The 24,630-nt window shown below is 42.3% G+C and overlaps 1 protein-coding gene across 1 annotated transcript; it reads right to left on the bottom strand.

Moving 5' to 3' along the window:
• Positions 1-580: 580 nt before the first annotated feature.
• LOC139675831 (solute carrier family 22 member 15-like) lies at positions 581-24,278 on the bottom strand. Its single transcript, XM_071563974.1, has 12 exons — positions 23,919-24,278; positions 22,066-22,212; positions 19,004-19,136; positions 18,192-18,356; positions 16,519-16,648; positions 14,615-14,836; positions 12,315-12,455; positions 11,507-11,592; positions 8,028-8,136; positions 3,050-3,122; positions 2,493-2,656; positions 581-1,502 (listed from the first exon to the last, which is right to left on the bottom strand). The coding sequence occupies exons 1-12, from the start codon at positions 24,018-24,020 to the stop codon at positions 1,490-1,492; spliced, it is 1,485 nt and encodes a 494-aa protein (XP_071420075.1). The 5' UTR covers positions 24,021-24,278; the 3' UTR covers positions 581-1,489.
• Positions 24,279-24,630: the final 352 nt, after the last annotated feature.

Genomic DNA, 24,630 nt, shown 5'->3' with positions numbered 1-24,630 from the left:
TAAAAAAATTGAAGTCAACAGTAACAAAACTTGGTCTTTACCATATCCCTGCTGACCCAATTATCCTTTGAAGAGGTATAATCAGTCACTATGGTTATAAATGTTAATGTAATGAAAGGCATTAATATTAGTCAGGAAAAAAAAATCACCAAGTCCATTCTAACCCTTATGAAAGCAAATGAATAAATAAGTGATCAGAAGATAAAAGCTTGCAGCACATTCTACAGGCTGTTTGTCATCAAGCTTCCTCCCAGGAGGTTGAGGAAATGCATAGATTATCCACCCCTATGTCAACATTACCTAAACTTTGTTCTGATCACCAACTGCTTCTCACCTCTTGGGGTCCTGATCAGGCTCCCGGCAAAGCACAGATTGTGGTGTGTATAGAACTGTACAGACTTGCAGAGGTGCTTGTTCAACTGAACTATCCTTTACCTATGGGACTTCTCAAAACACGGAGGCCTGGCAGGAACCTTTTCCTATCAATCCATCAGATAAAGGGCCAAAATCAAAACAATGCAGGTATTCTTCAAAAAGGCCTGGGCAAACATCCTGGGAAAAGCAGCATTCAACACAGATGTTAAAATTATTGTCTTTTTAATAACAAAACTGTGTTTGCCATAAAACCCCCTGTAACATTTGTGATGCAACTATTCCAATGTAGACATATTAAGTGTTAACCCAATACTGGTCCCTTGCAGGAAGAATTTCCAATTGATATGTGAAATATATGGGATTATATATTACAACATATATTATACAATATTTAACTCATGTTCAATAATTTCTCATTCCACATGTACAGCTAGAACTTCATAACCTTTGTCAAAAAGGGTACTCATCCTCTCCTTCAAGTGCACTTCAAGTCTTGGCAGTTTTTTCCAATATAGTATTATTTTTCATTTAATGCATCTCCTGTACAACAAAAACTTGATTTCTCCCACAGTAGAATCCATTTATTCTCCATTCAGGTCTCCTGCTCAGGTTTCTGATGTCAGACGTAAGGGCAACAATCCACACAGATCTTTGGTCTCTTCACACCATGAGGTATACTCTGTAGTTTAGAGTTAAAAAACCTGCAGAGAAAACTGGTATACACATTTCCAGCCTGACAGAATATACAAGGCCATCTAAATTTTAAATTATACACACCACTTCAATTACAACGTTACAGCTTCATCTGAAGCTAGCAATTACACTTTGTAAAATAAATTAATACTTCAAGAAGCTGCAGACAAGCCCAAACCTCTGAAGTGGGCTTTGTTAAGTCATTAAATTAATGCACACATTTGTCAGCTCTTCTCTCACAAGCTTTGATCAACTTCTTCCATCTTCTCAACGTGCCTCCTCACAAAGCTGCTCAAGATGCTACAAACAGCATTAAACATGAATCCTGGAATGTTTCCTGTCTGCCCTTCAGCTGCTACTGCACCTTCTCAATGGACACTTCATTTTCCACCAGACAGGCCTCAAATTCAAGTGTCTTCTCCTAACTGGTTTGCCTGTCAGACAGAAAAGAAATAATTGCTGAAAAATGTTTTACATGTCTTATTTTTCTTGTCCCATTTTATAGTCTAGTATCAATTGTGAAAACCAGAATTCATGAATTTTTTTAAACATTAGGAGTGGTATTTGAACAGCTCAGCAGCTGCTGGGTTTTTTCCATTTCAACTGAATGCAGTTATTGCTCTGCATTAGGCATAAAAAGAGTAGAATAATGTGTGTAGTATAATTAAAGTGATTAAGTACAATAATTACCAGATAATTAACAAGATAGCATAGCAAGAAAAACGTAAGAAATCCACATGTTCTGTTACTTCTACACTAAGCTTAATTCCAAGCTAACAGTTCCTTTATTTATAGAAATCCCTCCTGCCCCTCCCTTTTAAAACTAATTCTTCTGGGAAACCATTCCCCAACTTAGGGGATATATTTGATGTTTTTAATTCTATTTCCTGTTGAATCAAACAAAAATTTCATTTCTCACTTAAGAAGCCTCATTTAGTGCATATCAACAACAGAAAAATACTTTAAATAGCTTTAACCCAGCAGACTAAAGGATAAAACACCTCCTCAGATACATATTAATGGTAGATTATACTCCACTATAAACATGACAAAAAGGCACAATCCAGTATATGAAAAATATGCTTAGTTGTTTTCCTGTACAAGTATGGGAATGTTGCTGAATGTATTGTTCCTGATTACTTTAGCCTGCCTTTCTAAAGTTTGTTTTCCTTTAAGGAAACAACATTGTATAATTCACATATAATGTAATGCCTACAGCAGAATGCTGTTAAAAACTTCATCCTTAAAAGAGCCAAGGAATAAATTTCTCCTCCCCTGAGCGCAGGTGAACGATGATGGCTTCAAAAACCTCATGCATGTGTTTGTTAAGGCACAATCTGAGCAAGATACAGGCCAGTCATGGCTCACATGAGACAGAGGGGAAAATAATGCAAAGGCACAGTAAAAAAATAAAAAATAATTACTCTGCCTCTTCATTTTTGAGCACTTGGTATCTGGGACTCTGGAGATCTTCGATGCTCTCAGCAATTGGCTTATTCAGTGTTTCTGGCAGAAGCAGAGTCAGGAATCCTGCAGACAGTCCACTGATCCCAAACACCACGAAGGGCACAGAAGGACTGAGAGATTTCTGAAATTAAAAAAAAACACAGTAAAAACTCAGCATTCTTGACTGGTCTCAAAACACACGAACTGCAGCCAAAACTAGAGACCACAACTTGTCACTCCAGCAGTTCATCCAATTATCCATATACTGGTAGAGCAAAGAAACCCAATAAATGCCATTTCACAGAAACATGAAAACTTTATTTACATCTCTAAGAGAACTCGGATACTGAGTGAGCCTGAGCTGTACCAAATGCATGTACAAATTACATGGCAACCATTTCACTAACAGGTTAAATGGCAATACCACACAGAACATTAGACTATTTCCAAAACCAATAAAATACTAGATATTTTTAAATCTTGTTCACTCATTCTTGCAATTCAGTGTTACACAAAAAGTTGAAAATAATCTTACCATAGATGGCACAAACGGAGCCAAAATGCCTCCAAATCTGCAAGACATGGAGCAGACACCCAAGCCAGCATTTCTGTTTAAAACAAAGGATGCAAGATTTGCACTTTCAGAATACACAACTGAGTCAATGTATGGATATATGGTGGCACTGTAAGAGCCAACATACATATATACATGTATGCATGTAGATATATATATGTGTGTATATATATCTCTATGTGTGTGTATGTATATATACACACACACACATATATGTGTGTATATATATGTATGTGTGTATATATATGTATATGATTGCAGGTAAGGTAAAACCACACAATTGCAAACACTCACCAAACCACTCCGTTGTGCAATCAATCCTTCCATCAATCAACAAAGGGAGAAGTTTTCCAACCTGCCCCCCAGGGCACTTTAATTGGCCATCCCTGTGCCAAACAGGGAATGATTCCAAACTGGTACAGGATCTTCAGAGAAGATGGTGAATGTTCTCTGCAGCTGGGGCTGGAGCAGCCTGGGGCAGCACCCCGTCCTCTGCCACCTCAGGCTACACTGAGGAAATGTCAGTGTTTACCTCCAAACAGTAAATAACTCTCTGCCATGGGAAGCCTGAAAACATCTGGCCAGATGTGTCACTACAGGGGCTGCTGAATCCTGTGCTCCCTTCAGTTTTTAGACAAGTTTAAAATCATCTCATCTAGACTGAGATAATCACAGCATGGCTTAGAACAGCAAGATCCTCTTCAAAGGACAGTTAGAAATTCTTCAGTGTTTCATTTCCTGACCCATTGCAAAAATCATAGAATGGATTAGGTTGGAAAAGACCTCTGAGATCATCAAGTCCAACCCTTGGTCCAACTCCAGTCCCTTTACCAGATCATGGCACTCAGTGCCACGGCCAAGCTCAGGTTAAAAACCTCCAGGGACGGGGAATCCACCCCCTCTCTCCTAAATTTTGTACTGAACAGCCCTGCAGAGACAGTTGATGGCACCAGCCACCAGTGAGGTAGGAACAACACGCTCGTGGTGGCTGCTCTCTCTGGGTGCTTCCTCTCATTCATCATCATCCTCACCCTTGCTGTTGAGCTGCTCCTGCTCACCCTTGTCCTCGCCCAAAGACAGGAGGACAGTGACAGGATTAAAGGTGACAAGCAGAGCAGTGGCTTACTGGTATCCCAAAATCACCCCCCTGCACGTCCCTTCCTAAGGGCCCTTGGCACAGGTGAAAGGGAACCAGTGGTGGAAGGAGCTGATGAGAAGACAGTGATTTTGGAGTAAAACAAACAGAAAAGGTGATCCTTGGAAAAACAGCAACCCACACTTCCTCACACTCTGGCAACACTGGCCCAAACACCACAAGACAAGGCCAAGCACCTCCCCTGTCAACAAAATCCCTGCATGGTGGGACACACCAGTCTGTGTGTGAACCTTTCCTTTGAAACATCCTTCCCACAGAGCCCAAGGTGGCCACCCTGAAAGAGAGTTCTTAAAATCTGTACATTGAAAAAGCTGCTAAATCCTGTAGGCTCCCAATTAACCCTGGATTTATTAGTGTGGATAAGCTTTTCCTTTAAGGCTTTAATTTTGAAGATTTTAACTAACTCTTAGATAGGAAAAAATAAATAGGAAAAAATAAATAGGAAAAAATAAATAGGAAAAAATAAATAGAAAAAATAAACAGAAAATACAGAATTATTTTAGGCCAAAGTTATATGTATTTCTAATGTAATAAGAACCTTGCATTTTCGCTTAACTTGCTGAGAATTCTCTAACTTAGAAAGGGATACAGTTTTTCCAAGTAAAGATGGACCGGGAAGAGGACAAACTTTTCCAAGTAGAGAGGATGTGTCTCTTCAAACTGACCAGTAGCCAACCAGCATCTGACACTCAATGCTGGGAAGCAATTCATCCAAGATGGAAAGGATACATCATACAAAGGATTTCTATGGACTAGAAACAAAGGACTTACACAGCCAGGAAGTGTGGAAAGGTGGGATTTAACATGAAAACACAAAGTTTTTGCTTTTGTACTTCCATTGGAAGTAGTTATGGAGGAATATCCCCTGTACTTCTCCAGCACTGAATAAAAAGGAATGTGCTTCACATTGATCAAATTTGATGTTGAGTGGATTTCTGTGAATCAACACCCAGAGGTTTATTGGCTTCTCATTTTTCTCCTGAGAGGCAATAGAGCAAGAGGGGATCCTAAATGCAAATTGTGTTATTCTAATGCAAAATCAAAGCAGTTATTAAAAGACTTTGTGATAGTTTCCTCACTATGTAAAATAACCAAGTAGCTTAATAATAACTGGAAACAAAAACAAAAAGTCTATCCTAGGCAGTCCAGTGACCCCATTGATTTCAACCAAGACACGCCAGGCTGTCATGATTTTGCAACCATTTTCTCATGAAACCCTATGAGTTTTTACATCTGTATTACTAGAGCTATGATGGTGTCTTGTTCCCAGAGACAACTTTCCTCCTTGTCCAAAATGCAACAGCAGTCAAGTTTTCTATTTTTAACTTTTTTTTTGTTCCCCAGCAGGTATTTTAATGACACATCAAAAAGGAATAAAGCCCAAAGCCTCCCCAGCCTGCAGCACTGCCCCATTGGAACATGAGGTGTATTTGCCACCAGTTAACTTAAAATATACACCTAAACAGTCCTCATACTTGATAAATACACAGCAGTAATACCGAAGACACTTAATTTTTCTGCACAACACTGAACTAGAAAAAAATAAGAAAAAAAATTGTTATCCCACCTCCTCTGTCTCATCCCACGACTGATGCCAGGAGTGCCACAGAGCTTTGCAGAGACCACCAGATGGTGCTGCTGCTTTGCTTTACATTTAACACTCACCCATCATCACTTCTCTTGCAGGAATATTTGCAATTAAAAGTACCAGACACACATCAAATGTTTTTAAATGTATAAATTGTCACATGTCAGGAATTTTCATATGGTTTCATGTAACAGTTTGTCACACTATTAAACATGACTGATCTAATAAAGTTGCTGATTTTTTTAACAGTCTTTCCTCTTGCATTTTCCCCACTGGTGGTCTGTGAATTTGACATACAAAGCAGGTTTTTTGCCAGAATATTGGTGCACATTCTTAATGAGGCAGCACATTACTTGATTCTTTTTTTAATATTCCTAATGACAAACAGTTTCAAACACACAGGGATGCTCCTGTAATTCCTGCTGGGTATGAGCTGTCACATACTTGGCACCAAACACCCATGGCAATTAAGAAGACAGAGTAACATGAAAACACAGCAAAATAAGCAGAAGCTGATAACTTAAAATATTTTCAGATTTAATGTTCTTGATTCCTAACTTCCAAAAAGGAGAGGGGACAGGAAAACAAAAAACCAGAAGTGACACATGCTAAAAAAATAAAAAGGTGAAAAAAAAGGAAAGCTTTGAAGTTTGGATAGGGAGAACAACCCCCCAACATCCAGCTGCAGTCAGCATGGTGGGGACTTGCATATCCCACCTAAACCCGTGTCAAGAACCACATGATCAGTGACCAGAAACAATCACTCCACCTTCATCCCCATCAGTGGTGCTGCAAAAGCTGCATTCACAGCCCAGCTCTGATGCCTCCCTAACATGGCCATTATGAACCTCAACAAAAAACGGCCAATCCAAGGAGTCACCCAACTTTTAGTTTTGCCCCAAAGCCCTCAATGTCCTGGAATCAAGTGATTTGTGTGACCATCCTACCTAAGCAGCCCCTCTGTGGTGCTACAGCCACATCTACAGCTGGGACACCTTCCTACCCCACAGCAGCTTTCAGTGTTCCTGCTCTCCCTCAACTGGACCCAATTCTTGGAGTACATTTGCAGGTGTCATTTTTAACCAACTCATGCAACATGGCTCATATTCTGAGCATGGACTTGGAGCACCATTCAGAAACTCATGTGGAAGCAACACAGGGATGAGAACAAGACTGTGTGTTATGTTTTCCTATCTCAGATTTATCTTGGGACAACAGGAGTATAACTTCACAGATTGTTGGTAAGAACTATGAAAAATAAATTAATGTTTTAGCCCAGTTGTTCATTAATTAAATGGTGTAGAGCAAATTGCTATCATATAGATACTATTACAAGGGGTTATAAATATTCAATTGATCACATAGATATAGAAAAGCAGGTGTTTTTCAGGAGGCAAACAAAGATGTATGGGAGATGTAAACATGCAGAAGGACTGTCAATGGTCGTTGCTGCATACTCTGCATTTATTATTACATTAGCACACACTTCCCTTGCATCATGACCCTGAGATCAGCTCAGTTGGTTAAAACTTGGTTGTAATAATGCCAAGGTCATGGGTTCAATCCCCTGTGTGGGCCATTGACTTAAGAGTTGGACTCGATGATCCTTGTGGGTCCTTCCGACTCAGAATAGTCTGTGATTCTGTGATTGTGCTTGGGTTTGCACCCTGTAATTTTCCTCCCAAAAATCAACAGTACAAATGATAAACACAGCACCAAGCACTGCAGCACAAGAAGCTGGTTTTCATGGCTTTAATTTTCATTCAGATCTCGTGCAATTTCCTCCAAACAGTCTGAAAAAGTGCATAGGTGCAAAATATGTGAGTACTTGGAGAAGCCCTTTTGAGCCCTGGCAAGATGTTTTAATTAGAGTAAAAACTCCTATTAAAAGAATCACAGAATCATAGAATGGATTGGGTTGGAAAAGACCTCCAAGATCATCAAGTCCAACCCTTGGTCCAACTCCAGTCCCTTTACCAGATCATGGCACTCAGTGCCACAGCCAATCTCAGTTGAAAAACCTCCAGGGATGGGGAATCCACCCCCTCTCTGGGTAGCCCATTCCAATGCCTGATTAATCTCTCTGGAAAGAATTTTAATAATAATAATTACAGATAAATGCTAAAGCACACCAGCAATCAGTATCACTGAGCATAAAAAGCAGTTTCATTTACCCAGAAGCTCTGTTAAATTACCTCAGCACTGTTGGGTACAGCTCAGATGTATAAATATACAGGATGTTGAAAGCAGCACTGACCATCATTTTTCCACACAGAGCTAACAAAGTGGGACCCAGGAGGAGACCTTTCAGGAAAGATAAAAAAACCTGTAAGCATGAACAGTCTCTTCTTACTCTTTTACACAAGTATCTAGTCCTCATTTGAAGTCTGTCACACAAAACCAATGTTTAACCCACACCTTTTTTAGCTACAAGCACAAAACCAGTATCTCAGCTCTTCCCAACCAAGCCAGTTTCTTAAGCAGGTTTAAGAACAGGTAAACAGACTGTGTTTAGGACAAAGAAAATCAGACACACACACACACCCTTTTTTATTTTTAAACTGTAAAACTATCACAGGTCTAAAGGAAGGGCTGCTGCTTCCACCTCTCCAGTCAGAGCATCCTCCCAGGTAACTGATAAGCACAGACTAATTTATTAGATTAAAACCATAAAACTTGATTCACTTCAACAGTTTGTTTGCTCCCCAAGGACATCCTGCTGGGACTTAAAATTGTAACAGCTCTGTAACTGGAAAGAGCAAAGGCTAATGCAGCCCAGTTTACTAATAGCTGGCTCAGCTGAAGTTTCCATCTTTTAGAGTCCAAAAGAAACCTGGTTTTCATTACTGTGATTTTGGTTATGGTTGTTTGCACCATGTGTTTTAATAAGACAGAGTAATTTTTTAGCATGAAAAAAGAACAAGAGTTCTGATTAGCTGTATTTCAGGTTGCCTCCCTCAGCACTGAGTTCAGTGGGCTTGACTTGGATCAAATGAAGTTCAATAAGTCATGGGAAACTGATTGCTTCTCAGGTGCTTTGCTTTTAGCTTTGCCCTTGAGTATTTTCAGTGTAAATCATCTGATCCAGTCAGATGCCACTTGGATTGATGCAGAAATTCATTTGTATGTAAACTGAAATTCAGGAACTTTAGTGTGATGCATTGTTGCAGTTACTCTGGTAATTCATGTAAAACAGATGCACCATTTCCATGCAAGTTTTCCTTGTGCTCAGGAAGAACTGGAATATCTCATGCAGTGGCCAGATGGAAAGGTGTAACCTGGTCCTCAGAGCCCTCCTGGGGGCCATCACAAAGCTGGGACATTTCCCTTCTTCACCAAGCAAACACGAGGCAATGAAGATATTTGTAATTCTCAAATGTGTTTTAAAACTTGCTGATCCTCTCCCAGGAGGAATTAAAATTGAAAGCTGCATATCCATGAATGAGCAAGGTAGCATTTTTCATTTTGATCCCATCAATGCCATCAGTCCTCTCATTTGCAGTGCCATAATGTAGATTCCCCCTCTGTCAGTCATCTTTCATGAGCAAAGACTCACTTAAGGAGTACTCTTAGAACTAAAAACCTACTCCAGCAAAAGCACCCACAATGAGAGAGTAGCTCTCAACACAAAATACCCAACAGTAACAAAGCTGAGGCAAAATCGATTTAAAGAACTGCAAATTCTCTTTCCTTCTGCAGTGGAAAGCATATCAGTGAAAGTCATAAAAAGGTATTGTGCCTTCAGCACAAGCAGATAAATCTAAATGAAAGCTAAAACCCAGTTACCCCTAGACCAGGAGTCTCCTTGGCTTGCTGGAGTATAAAGCAGACACAAAATGCAGATGTCTTTGTGCTTTACAGCAGCTTTTGAAAGAAAATAATATTACAGCTCCATTGCCCCCCCACTGCCACTCTCCCTCACCATCTTCCAGTCTGATACAAACTAAATGATGAATTTTAAGTGATAAGGAAAGAGGGGAGCTGAGGGACCTATCAGTTTTTATTAACTGTTGGCAGAATTGTAGCCTCAAATTCAGTACACATCTTTAATAACAGATGTTCTTGGCTTATTCCACAGGGGAAATGACTCGGGTCAGATTCTCATTCACAAGCCAGAAGTTATTTAGAAATCAAGCAAAGGGCACAGACATGAGAGGCAAGTGCCCAATATCTCACTAAAATCTTAAATTCCATGAAATAAAACCAAGCATCTTATCAATCACTCGGAAGAACAGACACTTAGACAAATGTAATGGTAATGGGAGGGTCTGACAGAGCTGCAACAACCCTCATTTCACCCAAAGTGACTCATCTTCATCATGCTGGGAACCAAATTTCTTTCTACTGAACTGACACAGATCAGTCTGGGCCAAGAGCCAGCTTTACTCTCACCACAGTGCAAAGTTTTAATGAGATGAAAGGCAAGTGGAAAAAGCAGAAGACTTTCTGTAAATTACGAACTCTTCAGGAATTATTACCCTAATCTAATTAGCCCCTACTACTTTTCTAGCTTTTAGTTTTAAAATTTATAAAAAGAAGCACAAAGAGCAAACTTGTTGCAGTACAGGAAGAAACCGTCTTAATAAAGGGAGCAACAAAACATCTGAGGACTTTAAGTAATACAAGCTGGCAAATGAGGTTATGGGACATTTTATCTCTGTTCTTCTTCCCAAGCCTTTTCTGAGGTCAATTAGAACTGGATGTCAGACAGCATTTATATCTGTTAAGGATAACACAGCCTGGTGTGATCACATGGCTGGTGCTCCTCAGTCAAAACACTGTTAAGGCTCAAGCATTTCTACTGAAGGAGTGTTAAGAAAAGCATGAACAGAGAGCAGCCCCTTCTGCTTGTTTGTGTCATAGAGATGCAACTTTTCAGTAGCAAAACTAAATAGTAGTGTAGGAAAAGTGTACTTTAATTGGATCTAAAAGCAAAAACACAAACCCCAACATTTTGTGAACGTCACTGACAATGCCAGAAAAACCACATCTTTTGAGGAATGTATTTGATGATACTGCACTGGTACCAGGAGCTGTCCTCACCACTGCATAACACAGCAATGCCCAGCTGGGTCTGACAAAGGCAGCAAAGCTTCTTGCCATTCCTGTGGCTTCCACACTGCATTTCTGACTGCCATTTCTAATTCTCAAGTACAAAGTTATTTTTTATAAAGCTTTTTAGTGGCTTGGGGATTTTCTATTGACGAATTAAACTTCCAGTTCTGGAAAACTTCATTTTTTTTATTTCTGTAAGTATCACATGCCACCAAAGCCAATGTAAAACTAAGCTTGGCATCTCACACCATCAAGATCCAAACTAATATTACACTGCATGCTGGTCTGGCTGTTAAATCCAGTACTTTCCTGTTAACTGCCTAATAGTGATAAATGAATGCAGTGTCAACATCTGAGACAGACTGGGAGAGCTTGGGCTGACCTGAAAAGAATGAAGGGCTTACACTCAAACAAACCTAGTCAATTAACAGGGTTAAATTATGCCTGCAAGAAGTTAAAAGAAATATAGACAAGTCCCTGGCTTCCTGAGCAGCCCCAAAAAGACAGAGGTATAAATGGATAGGTCACTAGGCCCTCACAGCCTCAGTCACAAAACATCCATCCCTCTCTTTCGTCAGCTTTTATCCAAACTTCTACTTTGCCAGCAGCACACACTTACCAGCATTTGTTGGCAAAAACATGGTGAATATACAGGCAAATCCTGCAAATATCAGAAAACATGTCATCGTTTTACGTCTTCCAGACCTAAAAGGAAAAAAGCACCCAAGTAAAGGCAGAAATAAGGTCCTCCAGTGTTCTTTAGTTTGTCTGTAAAATACCAAAGTACTGAAATACACAGTGGCATAAAAAAACAGAACTCTATTACATCTTGGTAAGTGCTTCAAGGCTTGGGGATTTTTGCCACTGACCTCAGTGAGACCCACGTGCCATTACAAAGACACCAAAAGGGTCCCACATAAAGGATGGCCTCCAAACACACTGAAAAGTATGAAAACACACAGACATGGATCATCCACGCCTTCCTGAAATTTCAACAACTCTCACTTCAAAGCTCTCTTTGAAAAGATTCAGTGAAAATGAACAATGATGAAAATTGCTTTCAACTGCAGCTGGTAGGCACTACAAGTCCAAGTTATTCTGAATAAAATATGTGAGAGAGAGATCTAATGTATAGGGACTTAAATAACTAGACTACTCCTTTCCATAAAGGCCAAACTTTTTTAATAACATTAATCATTGAAAAGCTTTCCTCTGGAGTAAAGTAAGACCTGAACAAAACTAAAAAAGTCAAGGTAGAAAACCAGTCACATTCCTGTATCAAGTGCAGAAATCCCTCCAGCAGAGTAAATCCTCAAAAAACCAAGACTGTTTAGAAAAAGAGTGAATATCTAACTGACAAAAAAGTTATTATTTTTCTAAGGTATCAACAAATATATAGAGAAAACTAGGAAGTAAGTTTTTCTTACCAGGATTTCTCAATAAAAAACATGCAGAGAGGAAATGCTGGAACTTCTACAAGACCAGAAAGAGCCACATTTAAATACAGATTTCCTCTTAATTCACCAGCGTTTAAAGTTAGTCCATAGTACACAAAGCTGCAGACATACCTAAAAATAACCCAAAAAGTTATATTATTAACAGAACTAGTCTTTAGGGCTAAGGAAGTATTTAAAAGGTAAATTATGCCACTTATGGATTAGCTGTATTGAGTTACATGGCAGGAAGAGAACTCTTAGTTCCCCCTGGCAGGGAAACAAGGCAAAAAGAAAAGCTCCTACTTAATTACAGTAACCTACTGAAAAACAAGAAATGCTTTTATATATGCACAGCCTAACTTTCAGAATTTTCTATTAGCTTAGCTTTTTCCCCAGGTTATTTAGCACACCCAGTAAACTCAGCTGGAAGCAGCTGCTGCTTCCCAGTTCCGCAGCAATCCCATATGACAGCAGTCCAAGAGCTCTGTGCACTGTATCCTAACACTGTGTCTTCAGACAAACACAGTGCTGTGACCTCTCCTACTCAGGATGCCCTGGTGTAGGTCCTCATCACTCTAATTACTTGTACTTACCTACCAGCAAGATTAGATGGTGGAAGGCAAGAGGGCTCTGCAGAGGCATCTGCATAGACTTGAGAGATGGGTTGATTCCAATGGGATGAAGTTCAACAAGGCCAAGTGCAGGTCCTGCCCTTTGGCCACAACAACCCCCTGCAGTGCTCCAGGCTGGGCACAGAGTGGCTGGAGAGCAGCCAGGCAGAGGGACCTGGGGGGACTGAGGGACAGGAAGCTCAACAGGAGCCAACAGTGTGCCCAGGTGGCCAAGAAGGCCTGGTTCAAAACTAGCGTGGCCAGCAGGTTCAAAACTGGTGGCCAGCGTGGCCTGGTTCAAAACTAGCGTGGCCAGCAGGCCCAGGGCAGTGACCCTTCCCCTGGACTCTGCCTTGGGGAGGCCACACCTTGAGTGTTGTGTTCAGTTCTGGGCCCCTCAGTTCAGGAAAGAGATTGAGGGGCTGGAGCGGGGCCAGAGAAGAGCAACGAGGCTGGAGAAGGGACTGGAGCACAAGTGCTGTGGGGAGAGGCTGAGGGAGCTGGGGGTGTTTAGCCTGGAGAAGAGGAGGCTCAGAGGTGACCTCAGCACTGTCTGGAACTCCCTGAAGGGAAGTTCTGGCCAGGTGGGGGTTGGTCTCTTCTCCCAGGCACTCAGCAATAGGACAAGGGGGCACGATGGGCTCAAGCTCTGCCAGGGGAAATTTAAGGTGGAGATCAGAAAAAATTCTTTCCAGAAAGAGTGCTCAGGCATTGGAATGGGTTGCCCAGAGAGGGGTGTACTCCCCATCCCTGGAGGTTTTTAAACTGAGATTGGCCATGGCACTGAGTGCCATGATCTGGTAAAGGGACTGGAGTTGGACCAAGGGTTGGACTTGATTATCCCGGAGGTCTTTTCCAACCCAATCCATTCTATGATTCTGGGAAGGTCCTCAGCAGACATCCCTGCCCCTTCTCCCACATCCTGCACATCTCTGCCTACCACACACAAACTGTTGATTTTTCCTCATGCACATCCTGACAGTCATCTCAAATTACACTGAACTTGATAAGGGAAACTTGTCCTTGGAATTTTGGAAGAGCTGCCCCTCCAACAGATTTTAGCTCAAGGCAATGTGTAACAGCTGATGCTGGAACAACCAACCCAACAAACCCTCTCCTCCCCGGGGGTTCCCTCTGCACTCCCATTAACTGCTCTCAGATAATATCACATCCTCCTGCAAGATGACTTTTTTTCTTTCCCAAGTTGTACCACTTTTCAAGACAGCACCTAATATAAATTTATGCAATCCGTATTTCATCTTGCTCACAATTTTCCTCCTCTGAACCTGTGTAATGTAATTTTGGGCTCTTAACCCTTCTTAATCCAGATCTCTCTGGCTGCCTAATCCACACAGGCTTTTTCTTCCCAAGACTGGTTCAAACACACATCCTCTCAGTCATCTCTGCTTCAGCTTCTTATTTCACTCTATGTAAATATTATGTTCTCACCAGATTATTTCTTAGTAGGTTTTGAAGTAGTTTCTAAGTAACACACTGAAAATAAAACACGCAGCAACAATAAGGAAACGCCACCCTTGCAACACACCATTTCAGATGATTACTGTGTGCCATCAACTGACACATTTAAGGCCATAATTTTTAAGAGAAAAGGATGAAAACTTTCATTATTTCCTCATGTCAGACTCATTCCCAGCACCTCAGCATCTTGCTGCTACCTACCAGATGTACATCAGAAGGATGGTTCGCCACCGAAGGACCGAGTGTTTCACCAAGTTCAGCATCCCAGGTGCCGATTCATCCTGTCTCAAAGTTCCTGCACTCGGTTTCAACTTTAGATTTAATCTCTCTTTTCCATTACCAAGGGCAATATACTGCAAAACATCTTCAGCCTCTGCTGTTCTCCCCTGGGAATACAGCCACCGTGGAGATTCTGGGAGCATGCTGACAGGGGAGAACAGAAATCAACCATGACAAGTCCATTCCTATGAACACTGCACTGAAGTCGATACTTCCATTTAGGTAACCAATACTTGGAAAAAATATCAGTACAGAAGTCAGAGGAAAACATTCTATTTTTACTGGTCTGCATCTTAAGTTCCAGGCAGCATGGTAATAATACAATTAAACCTTACAGATGGATCAGTGGGAGATCCCTGACAAAGCGCTCAGGCACATTACAAGGGTTTACATTAAATCTTGGCTTCTGCTGAAGTGACTTCTTAGGGAAAGCCCAGGAAGCATCTCAAACCTCTGTCATCTGAACAGCCTGGACAAAACTTGGTTTTCACAATATTTATTTCAAGCTTCTCCATTATGGGAAGGGCTGAGTTGGAATGGAGAGAAAAGGAAAGAAACCTTACTGGGGAATTAATTGTCAGGCTTCAGTACTGGCTCATCACTGCTCACATACGTTTTAAATCTCTTATTCCCACGGATAATCTGAATATCCTGGCTCACCACAACTTCAGTTCATGATCCCTGATTTTCTTTTTCCTCTGTGACAGCTCTTCCATGAGCCATAAAATAAGGAATGGAATATTTTTAACTGAACATTTATTTTCTCTGGTGCTCTTCACAGAGATACATATTCTAAAAGAAAACTGAACTTTCACTACTTCAGAGGATCCCAGTACTTTTAGTATTTGGGGAAGTAATTCTATTCCATCAGAAACAGAACACCACAGAGGAAAAGACATCATGCAGAACTTCCTTCCGCTGCCCACAGGCTTTGTTTCCCTTGACTACAGGAAGAGAGGTGTTTATTTTACTGTATTCTTTAACAGAACTTATTTCAAGAGCAGATCTATCTAAAAGATAACTGATATCAGAAGAGCTTTTCCCCATCTGCTGTATGCTGGGCATTCCTTGTGTTAATGTGCAGGCAACCTACTACACTATGATTTTTTTTCTACAGCTTTAATTAGTGACCAAAAGTGTACAAGGGACATTACTTGGTATGTTAAAAACATTTTCTAAGAACACAGGCCAGACAAAGCTAGCACCTGATTCCTTAAATACTGATGCATTTTATAATGATGATTATGATAATATCAGTGTAGGAATCCTAAACAGGAGCATCACAAGCACAACAGTGCTAGGAACAGACAAGGAATCTCGAGAACAAGCAGAGAGAAAGCACATCATGGCAAAAAGGCAAATCCAAGTGCTCTCACCTATTTCCCTTTGCATGCGTCTCTTGCAAAGGAACCCTAAAATCCTTTCACAAGCTCTAAAGCCCTGCCTTGGCAGGAGACAGTGTTCCTGTTCCTGGGAGATGCTCCAGCCTGTAGCCTCTGGCAGGCTCTGCCTTCCCCTCCCCTCCCCAAGCAGATTAGTAACTGGGTTTTCATGGACAGCTGGCACACAGCTGCTCTTTGCAGTGCTGGCCACCACAGCTGTAACAACATGCAGAAACACAGGCATGTCTTCTGGGCAACCTTGACTTTCTGCTTCACTTACCACCCCTTCTTCCTGCACAGTAAGATTTTAACTCTTGTCTGATTTACAAAACCATACAGGAAAACGTCATTTTTGTTTATGCCACTCTCAAGTGACAACAAGAAAAAGTAACTTAATTACTACACCTTTTTTTCTTATCATTATGATGCACATGAACCACTTACAAAGAGAGGAGGAGGAAGAAGGCTCCTGGAGTGTTGGATACCAAGGCGAGGTAGCGCCACTCTCTGACACAGTAACCCAGCAAAGCATAAACAGCAATGCCGACTGCAAATGTCAAATTAGTTAATGAACCTGAAAATACAAGACCAAGCCAATCACCACAGAAACCACTAGCAAAAGAAAATAAAACCTTAAAGCAGAAGCATGAAATTTGTAAATAAAACAGCAATTTTATGAGCTATCTTTACTGCACTGGTGAACCAGGTGCTCGACTATAAAATACAAACCCAGTGAACAGCAACTTTGGGAATGTATGGGAGGGTTGGGGGCTTTTCCTTTTAAAAAAAAAAAGAGTAGGACATAAGAGAGCAAGAAATTGACAGGAACCTACAGGGTAAGGGGGAAACCTGAGGACAGGAAGGGGAAGCAGAGAGCAAGTGATTTATTTAGGTCTGTTAGGGCAAACTTGAATACGAGTGGCAGGCTGGAGCAGAAACTGGGAGCTACAGAAGTACAAGGACTGAGCTCAGTACAAAACCAGCCACCAACACAGGTTTATTACAGCAGATTTGTGATGAACAAGCATAAATAAAAGTGGTTAAAACATGGGGTCAAGCTGAACTCCAAAAGCTCAGCAACAAACCTTCTACAAGCTAACAGAGGTGCTGTGGAATGCAGACGGACACTCAGCTGTGGCCCACAAAGCCCAGCTCACACCAACACCCCCAGAGCTGCTCTGGCACAGCTGAGCTGCCCCCAGCAGCTCCCCTGCCCTCAGCCCCTCCTTCCCAACGCAGGGCAGAACTAGAGCAGAGCACCCAGAGCAACAAGCAGCAGGAAACGGCCTGGCTGGTCCATCCATCAGGAGGTGGCCCTGCAGGGAGGAGGCTGGAAGAGCAGAGAGATAACAGGGCAAAGGAGAAGGAAGGGTGGGAGAGAGAGAAGGCGTAAGTCAGAAAAGTGAACTCAGAAGAAGAAAATCCATTACTTAAAAAAAATAGTGAAATGTTATAACTAAACCACAACTGTCTCATACACCCCCAGGAGTCCAGAGGAAAAAAAATAAGAAAAATATCAGAATGAAGCAACAAATCAGGGAGGGAATTATGCTCAGAGCCACAGCAAGTCAGCATTTGGACCATGTTTTTCCCCACATTGTGCCTGCCAGAAAGGCATTACAGCCTGAGCTACTCCAGCTTTGCAACCATCTGAGATCCAAGTGTTAAACTTATTTTAAGTCTTGGCAGTGGCATATGAAAAAAGGACATTTAAAAATACAGGATGGTCAGCACATTCAGCAGTGCAAAAAATACTAACTTGTTTTGTGGTTAACAGAAACTTCCAGAAAAACCTTCCCAAGGTACCATACAGCAGAAGTTGGCAGGATCTGCCAAAACATTTATTTTCTTTTTTAATGTTATGCAGTATAAACAAATTGAGACATTTTAGGAATTAAAGTACCAATGGGAAAATCCCAGTTTTGCTATTTATCAAACTCAATCCCATCTCCCTTATTCAGGCACCTTTTCCACAGAAACCAGAACATGGATGAATCACATCACACTCCTCTGATTTATACTACAACTGACTTGCCTTTGTACAAACATAAAATGTAAGGAACTGATAGAACAATATGTGTCACAGTAACAACGATTAAATATATCCCAAATCCCACCTGTAAATGACCAAAATGATTTTCCTACATATTCTTGTGTTAGGACAAAAGACACAAGAGCCATTCCACCATTCACAATTCCAACAAAAAAACGTGACACTGCAAATATGTCATAATTCGGAGCTAAGGCTGTGACATACCCAAAAATGACATCAAGAAACAGACCTGTGGAGACAGAAAACATGAAATTAGCACTTCTGCTACACAGCTTGAACTCCAAAGCAGGGTAGGGGCCACAGGCAGTGACTGACTGTAATAAGCAGTCCTTAGTGCTCTTCTCATCTCTTGTATTTGGCTTTCTGAAATCACAGCCTACGAAAATTACAATCATTTTCAAGTCACACACTTGAGATCTGTAGTGGCCAAGATGATATCTGCTTGAGACAATATTCCCATTAAACAAAGAAACCCTTTGGTTGCAAACATAGCTGAAAAACAAAACTCCAGGACATGAGTAACACACTCTAAAGACATTTAGGTAAATCATTCTCCCACACACTCTCTAAAAAGGCAAATTATCTTTTATTTGGAACAATATGGTTGGGCTATATATGGAATAGTGTGTTCCAGTAGATAGGCATGGCAAAATCAGGATGTTTTTCATCTCCCATTGATATTTTGTGACCTCTGTGTTGCTCAGCACACTCATATTAACCCATTTCAGTGCTGCTCTGCTCTGAGTGAAAAGCTTACACAGATCACTGACAGAGCAGAGCAGGTGACCCACGAGCAGCCCCTCAGTAGGGTGGCCAAGGGGCAGGGAAGAAAACAGATTTTGTCCTTCATAAAAAAAAACTTTTTAAGAATCTTACCTGAGATATACACTGGTTTCCTGCCCAGTTTATCTGACAAAGGGCCAAATGTGATATTTCCAATGAGCAATCCAGCAAAAAACAGGGATGATGCAAGGCTTACTTTGTAGGCTTCCTGGTCAACTAGGTACCACTGTCAAAAAAAAAAAAAGAAAAAAGAAAAAAAGAATATCCTTAATAAAAGTATGAACTCCAAATTGCTGCCTTCCTCAAAAATAATGAAAATCAAAATTCTTCACCTGCCATTTCCTGCTTCTTGTTTTATATACCATTGAAGTTTTATTCAATCCAAGCTTTATGTAGGCCAACAGTAATCATGTTTTTTCCTCCCTAACAGACCCTAACACCTCTCCCCAAGGAATTGTCAGTGTAATATATTAAAATCTTTCAACTTGGTAAGTGCAATTAGTTGCACCCCAATTCCCAAGGTTTGGCAAGGCAGCTTATCCCAGTTATTAAAACAAGGAGAGTCTGAAGTGTTAACACTTACCCATTTCAGCCCTGAACCAACTCAGCTACTTCAATGAACAGGTACTAAAACCCTTCCATTAACAAGACTACTGCAAGTCCAGCTCTGCAGCACAGAGAGTTAATGCTGTGCAGCTGTGCTTCCTGAGCCAGGCGGGATCCCTGGTGCCCTCCCTCACCATACACATGCTGAACTCTCAAAGAGAACGAGGAAGGGATTATAGAAAAAACATTCTTGTTTCATAAAAATGCCAAGAAAAACTTATGGACTACTCACTGCTATTTTAGCATCTCACTGTGCATGTATATTTATAGTCAAACAAAAGTTACAAGTAACTTCAAGGTTTTTTATAAAGTCTACTTTCTACCTCACCCAAAAGCTAAACTGAGGCAGCACAATCAAAAATTCCATCATTATTTGAGTATTCCAAATAATTCCCAATGTATTTACTCAAAAATTTATTTCAAAAAAAGCAGATGAGTGTCACACCAAACAAAGATATGGTTCCCAAATTCATGGTTTCTTAACTTTCTAAGGAGACTTCAACAATGAACCCTCAGGAAACCTGAAGTAAAAAATACCAGAGCATGTGCTCTCCAAGGCACAGAGCTCTGCTGGCACAAGTCCTTCTCCATTGCAGCACACACCACAGCACACACATTTCAAACTCCCAGGTCTTGTCTGCACAGCATTTTAGGCTGATACAGGAGACAGCACAACTTTATGCTTCTGGATATAGTTGCAAAAATCCTCTTCTCAGAAGTAAGGGACCATTTCTATCCCAAATGTAGAAGTTCCTGAACTTATTGTCCAAACCTGAATTCCCCTTTCTAAGTACCACCACTGTTAAAGCAGGGGACTGAGTCGATGCCAGACCAAGAAGCAATTCTAACAACTGTGTTTTTCATAAACTAAGCCTGATCTGTACTTATGTCATACCAAAATTATTACAATTATTACAATCATTAGCTCCTGAAGCAGAACTTAAGAGCTGATCTGGAGGTTCTTGAGAACAGTGCCCCTGCCAAACCAGAACAGAACTGAGAATATTTAAGCTCCATGAACTTTAATCTCCATCACCAAAATAAAGAAAATAAACATCACAGAAGCAGCTTCCTTTCTCAGGGCAGAATGAGAAAAAATTGCTTTGCAAACTGTTCCTTGTGCTGCTCGGTGAGTGGATGTTTGCATTTTAACACATCTAATGTAACGATCTGTGAAGAGAATAACTTCTAAAAGAATGCATCTATCTATTTTATTTGCACAAAAGGAACTTGTTACATATTTTTCAAAATTAACTGTAGGCTTGCCAACAAAAATGTTGCCTATTTTGCTCTCACCAGAGCAGACATTCTCTCAGCTCTTTACACCCACGTGGCAGTGTGATTTACTTACTAGACCACTAGCAGCAAAATGCTGGCCAGCATCTAAAAATTCCATTTAAAAAAAGACTATTAACAATACAGTTTTAAAAAAATCTTAAAGTTACCAAAATGCACGGGAACATAAATTTGTTCTGATGAATCTTGGGAACAATGACATATTTTGAAAATAGGGATACTGAATTCTACACTGAAAAACACAGTGTTAGCTAAAATTTGATGCTTTCTGATTATAAATTAAGCACTATCCTGTATCAGGCATCATGCTGAGAGTCTGAAACCAAAGGGTGATCTTGGAAAACAGACTAATCAAAAAAATCTGTTTCTTGCAGAGAATATGATCCAATATTGCATCACTTCTTCTCACCACATTTCTCCAAGGTAAACATCACCCTTGAGATACCAGGAAGGACACAAAATTTGGCACCAAGTGCTAACTTGTCTTGTAGGAGTTTACTGACAACTGCTCCAGGAATTCCATCAGCACAACTCCAGCAGTTCAGGCCACCAGCCCAGCCATCCACACAGCCTCTTTTCTGGCACTGGCAGCCCTGCTCAGGCCACTGGTGATCACAGCCCAGGGACCAGGGAAAAGCAAGCACAGCCTCCTGCCTGAATTCCTAAGGCATAAGGATAGGAGTGAAGCTTCTGTTCCACTCAGCACACTTCAATCTGTTCCATCTCCCACTCTCACCACGCAGGAAAATATCCAGACATGTGGTGCATGAGTTCCATTTTCAGACTGCTCTCATCTGTGAGAAACTAATGCAACTCATGGCAAAGCTCACACGCATAGCAGATCGTGCAGACACAACAGATGGAACCTTTTCTCAGCACAAAACAGACATTAGGAGGAGTTCATTCTAAATTCCAGAGTTATAAACTGGAATTAAATTATTATGCTCCATTAAAAATGACTTTGTAGAACAGCTGAAGGTAAAACCGAAAACAAAATAAGTAACATACAGAGAGTTCAAACTAACAAGTATTAGACTTACACTAGGAAAGCTAACTAATAATTCAGTCACATACTTTCAGACCTAAAAATAATAACAAATTGAAAGCGCCAGATGGGTGGATTCCAAAAATTTTTAGTAGCGTAAGCAAAACATTATCCTAAGCCGTGCTTGGCTTTTCCAAGTGTCATGTCCTGCACTAGTGACACAAATCCAAAGAAGAGCAGAACTGATTACACTGAAGGAAGTACTTGCCTCAGTTACAATGGATGTGAAGTTGCTGGCAAAATGGATGTGCTTGGCAAGCTCAGTTCTGCTGCCTGGAACTCCCCCCTGGTCTGTGTGGTACTTGGGCACAGCTCCCACAAGCACAATGAGCATCGACTGACAAGCCACATACACCTGGAAACAAAACACAGCCAGTGACCCTGAGCAATCCCAAGAGATCTGATGGAATATGGCAAGCTTTTCATTAAACCAACAACTAACAACTCCCCTTTTCCCAGCACCTCAGAGAAAGCACAGGCAGTCTACTGTGTCTAAATCCCCAGATGTGACCACGAAGGCTGTTGGGAGCACCAAGTACCACTCCAGGGAGGATGGTGCACTTCCAGTGAGATTCATCTTGACTACCTCCTTTCCATTGTGCCGTTGTTGAGTTTGTTCTTGCAGTTTTGTAGCCAGACACAAGCTGTTGAAAACTTCATTATAGTTTCACAGATTAAATTTGACACTTAAACTAAGATTTTACATATAGGAAAGTTTTACTCACTGTACATAAAATAACACAACCCGCAGCGACAAGTCAAAGAATCAAAAACCAAAACAAGATATCCAAGATATTATTTTTAGAAGTCTCTGCTAGTTCTTTCCATTTCAGTGACTGAATCCTTAATCTGACCATTGGGAAAACTAGAACACGCAAGAGTAAGAAATATTATTATACAGAAACCCTTATGAGAATATTTATTAATTGAGGTGGGCTTCAAGATGTTTTAAATGTCATCAAGGCTTTGCATGTGATTTTATTTTTTCTAACTTAAAATAGCATTATCCTTAAACATATCTACATATTAGTGATTTTTAGCATATTACCACTGACAGGAGAGTTTTGACTCCAGAATGGCTCCTTCACTGGGCCACAAGTGCATTTGTCTGGATGTTGTTTTAACACGCCATGTACCCCTGTGCTCACCTTGGACACTCTTGCAGAAACAAACTACAAACAAAACCTTCAGTCACCACAATCTCCATCCCTCCCAATATTTAATTCAAAATGCAGATCTACATAGGAAGAAGCAAAAAAGCAAAGGGAGTGAAACAGATAAAATGTTTGCATGCTGAGGTGTGGGCACTATTTAAAGACAGCTCCCTGTGTACCACTCTCAGAAGAGATTAAAACGGAGAGAAAAAAAAAAACAAAGAAAAGTTTCTTGTGGTTAGACTCCATTTCCCTCCAGTCATCAGAAGCTTAAAAGATATTCTTCAAAAAGTGAGCAAGCTAAAGAGATGTGCATAGAAAGAAAAAGGGAAAGCAAAGCACAAACTTTGACAAGTTAAACACGTAAGGCAGGTCTAAGGTAAGAAAAGTCTGACGGGCTACTTGGGAAAGGACCGAATCCTTTCGGAACGAAGGAGGGGAAGGAGGGGAAGGAGGGGAAGGAGGGGAAGGAGGGGAAGGAGGGGAAGGAGGGGAAGGAGGGGAAGGAGGGGAAGGAGGGGAAGGAGGGGAAGGAGGGGAAGGAGGGGAAGGAGGGGAAGGAGGGGAAGGAGGGGAAGGAGGGGAAGGAGGGGAAGGAGGGGAAGGAGGGGAAGGAGGGGAAGGAGGGGAAGGAGGGGAAGGAGGGGAAGGAGGGGAAGGAGGGGAAGGAGGGGAAGCTCCTGCTCCCCAGGAAGGGGACCGGGCCGGTGCTCAGCGCTCCGTCCCGGGACGAGCTGGGAGGACACAGACCCTGTAGCTCCGGCCGTGACACCGTGTCCCAGCGGGACCCCCGAGCCCCCGCAGCCCAGGCAGAGCAGGTGGGGAGGCAGGAGCGGGGCATTCCCAAGGAAACAGCGCCCAGAGGGAGCGCCCCGGGACCCCGGCCCGGCCCGGCCCAGCCGCTCACCTGCAGCAGCACCAGGAACGCCGTGAGGCGCCGCTGCCCGCGCCCGAACGGGCCCGCCGCGCACAGGGCCTCCTCCACATCCAGCTCCGGCCCCGCCGCCATGGCCCGCCCGGAGCCCAGCCCAGCCCCGCCCCGGCCGCACAGCCGGCCCCGGCACGGCACGGCACGGCCGGGAGGGCTGGGCTGGTTGCACAGGAGGCAGCACAGCGGCAGCAGCAGGCGCTGCACGGCCGGGAGGGCTCGGGTTGTTCCAAAGGAGCCGCTGCGGGAGGCGGCACAGCGACAGCACAAGCAGCAGGCGCTGCACGGCCCGCAGTGCGGGGGCGGTTTGGTGCCAAAGGAGCCGCTGTAGGAGGCGGCACAGCGGCAGCAGCAGCAAAAGGCGCTGCACGGCCGGGAGGGCTGGGGTGGTTTGGTTCCAAAGGAGGCGCTGCAAGAAGCTGCAGGGAGGGAGCAGCAGGCGCTGCAGGGCGCGCAGTGCTGTTTCGGTCTCAAAGGAGCCGCTGCAGGAGGCGGCACAGCAGCAGCAGCACCAGGCACTGCACGGCCGGGAGGGCGGGGTTGGTTTGGTTTCACAGGAGGCGCTGCCGAACAGCCCCGGCCGCTGCTCCAGCAGGAAAAGGCTGCCCAAGGAGGAGGGTGGAGCGGGCAGGATGCTCGGGGACGTGGCCTGATCTCTGCGGCACTCACGGGGGAGACACCCTCGAGAGGA

The sequence above is a fragment of the Pithys albifrons genome, chromosome 9 (genome assembly GCF_047495875.1).
Source record: "Pithys albifrons albifrons isolate INPA30051 chromosome 9, PitAlb_v1, whole genome shotgun sequence".
Lineage (NCBI taxonomy): Eukaryota > Metazoa > Chordata > Aves > Passeriformes > Thamnophilidae > Pithys > Pithys albifrons.
Note: the sequence above shows the minus strand (reverse complement) of the source record. Positions and strands in the feature narration are given on the sequence as shown.

What these genes read in the sequence shown, in the direction of transcription:
- LOC139675831 (XM_071563974.1), bottom strand. Translation starts at nt 24,020, where the DNA reads ATGGCGGCGGGGCCGGAGCTGGATGTGGAGGAGGCCCTGTGCGCGGCG. An exon ending in ATCATTTTGGTCATTTACAG is followed by an intron (nt 16,649 to 18,191) that starts GTGGGATTTGGG and finishes TTGTATTTTCAG; the next exon opens with GTTCATTAACTAATTTGACA. An exon ending in CTGTACCCAACAGTGCTGAG is followed by an intron (nt 3,123 to 8,027) that starts GTAATTTAACAG and finishes TGTTTTAAACAG; the next exon opens with AAATGCTGGCTTGGGTGTCT.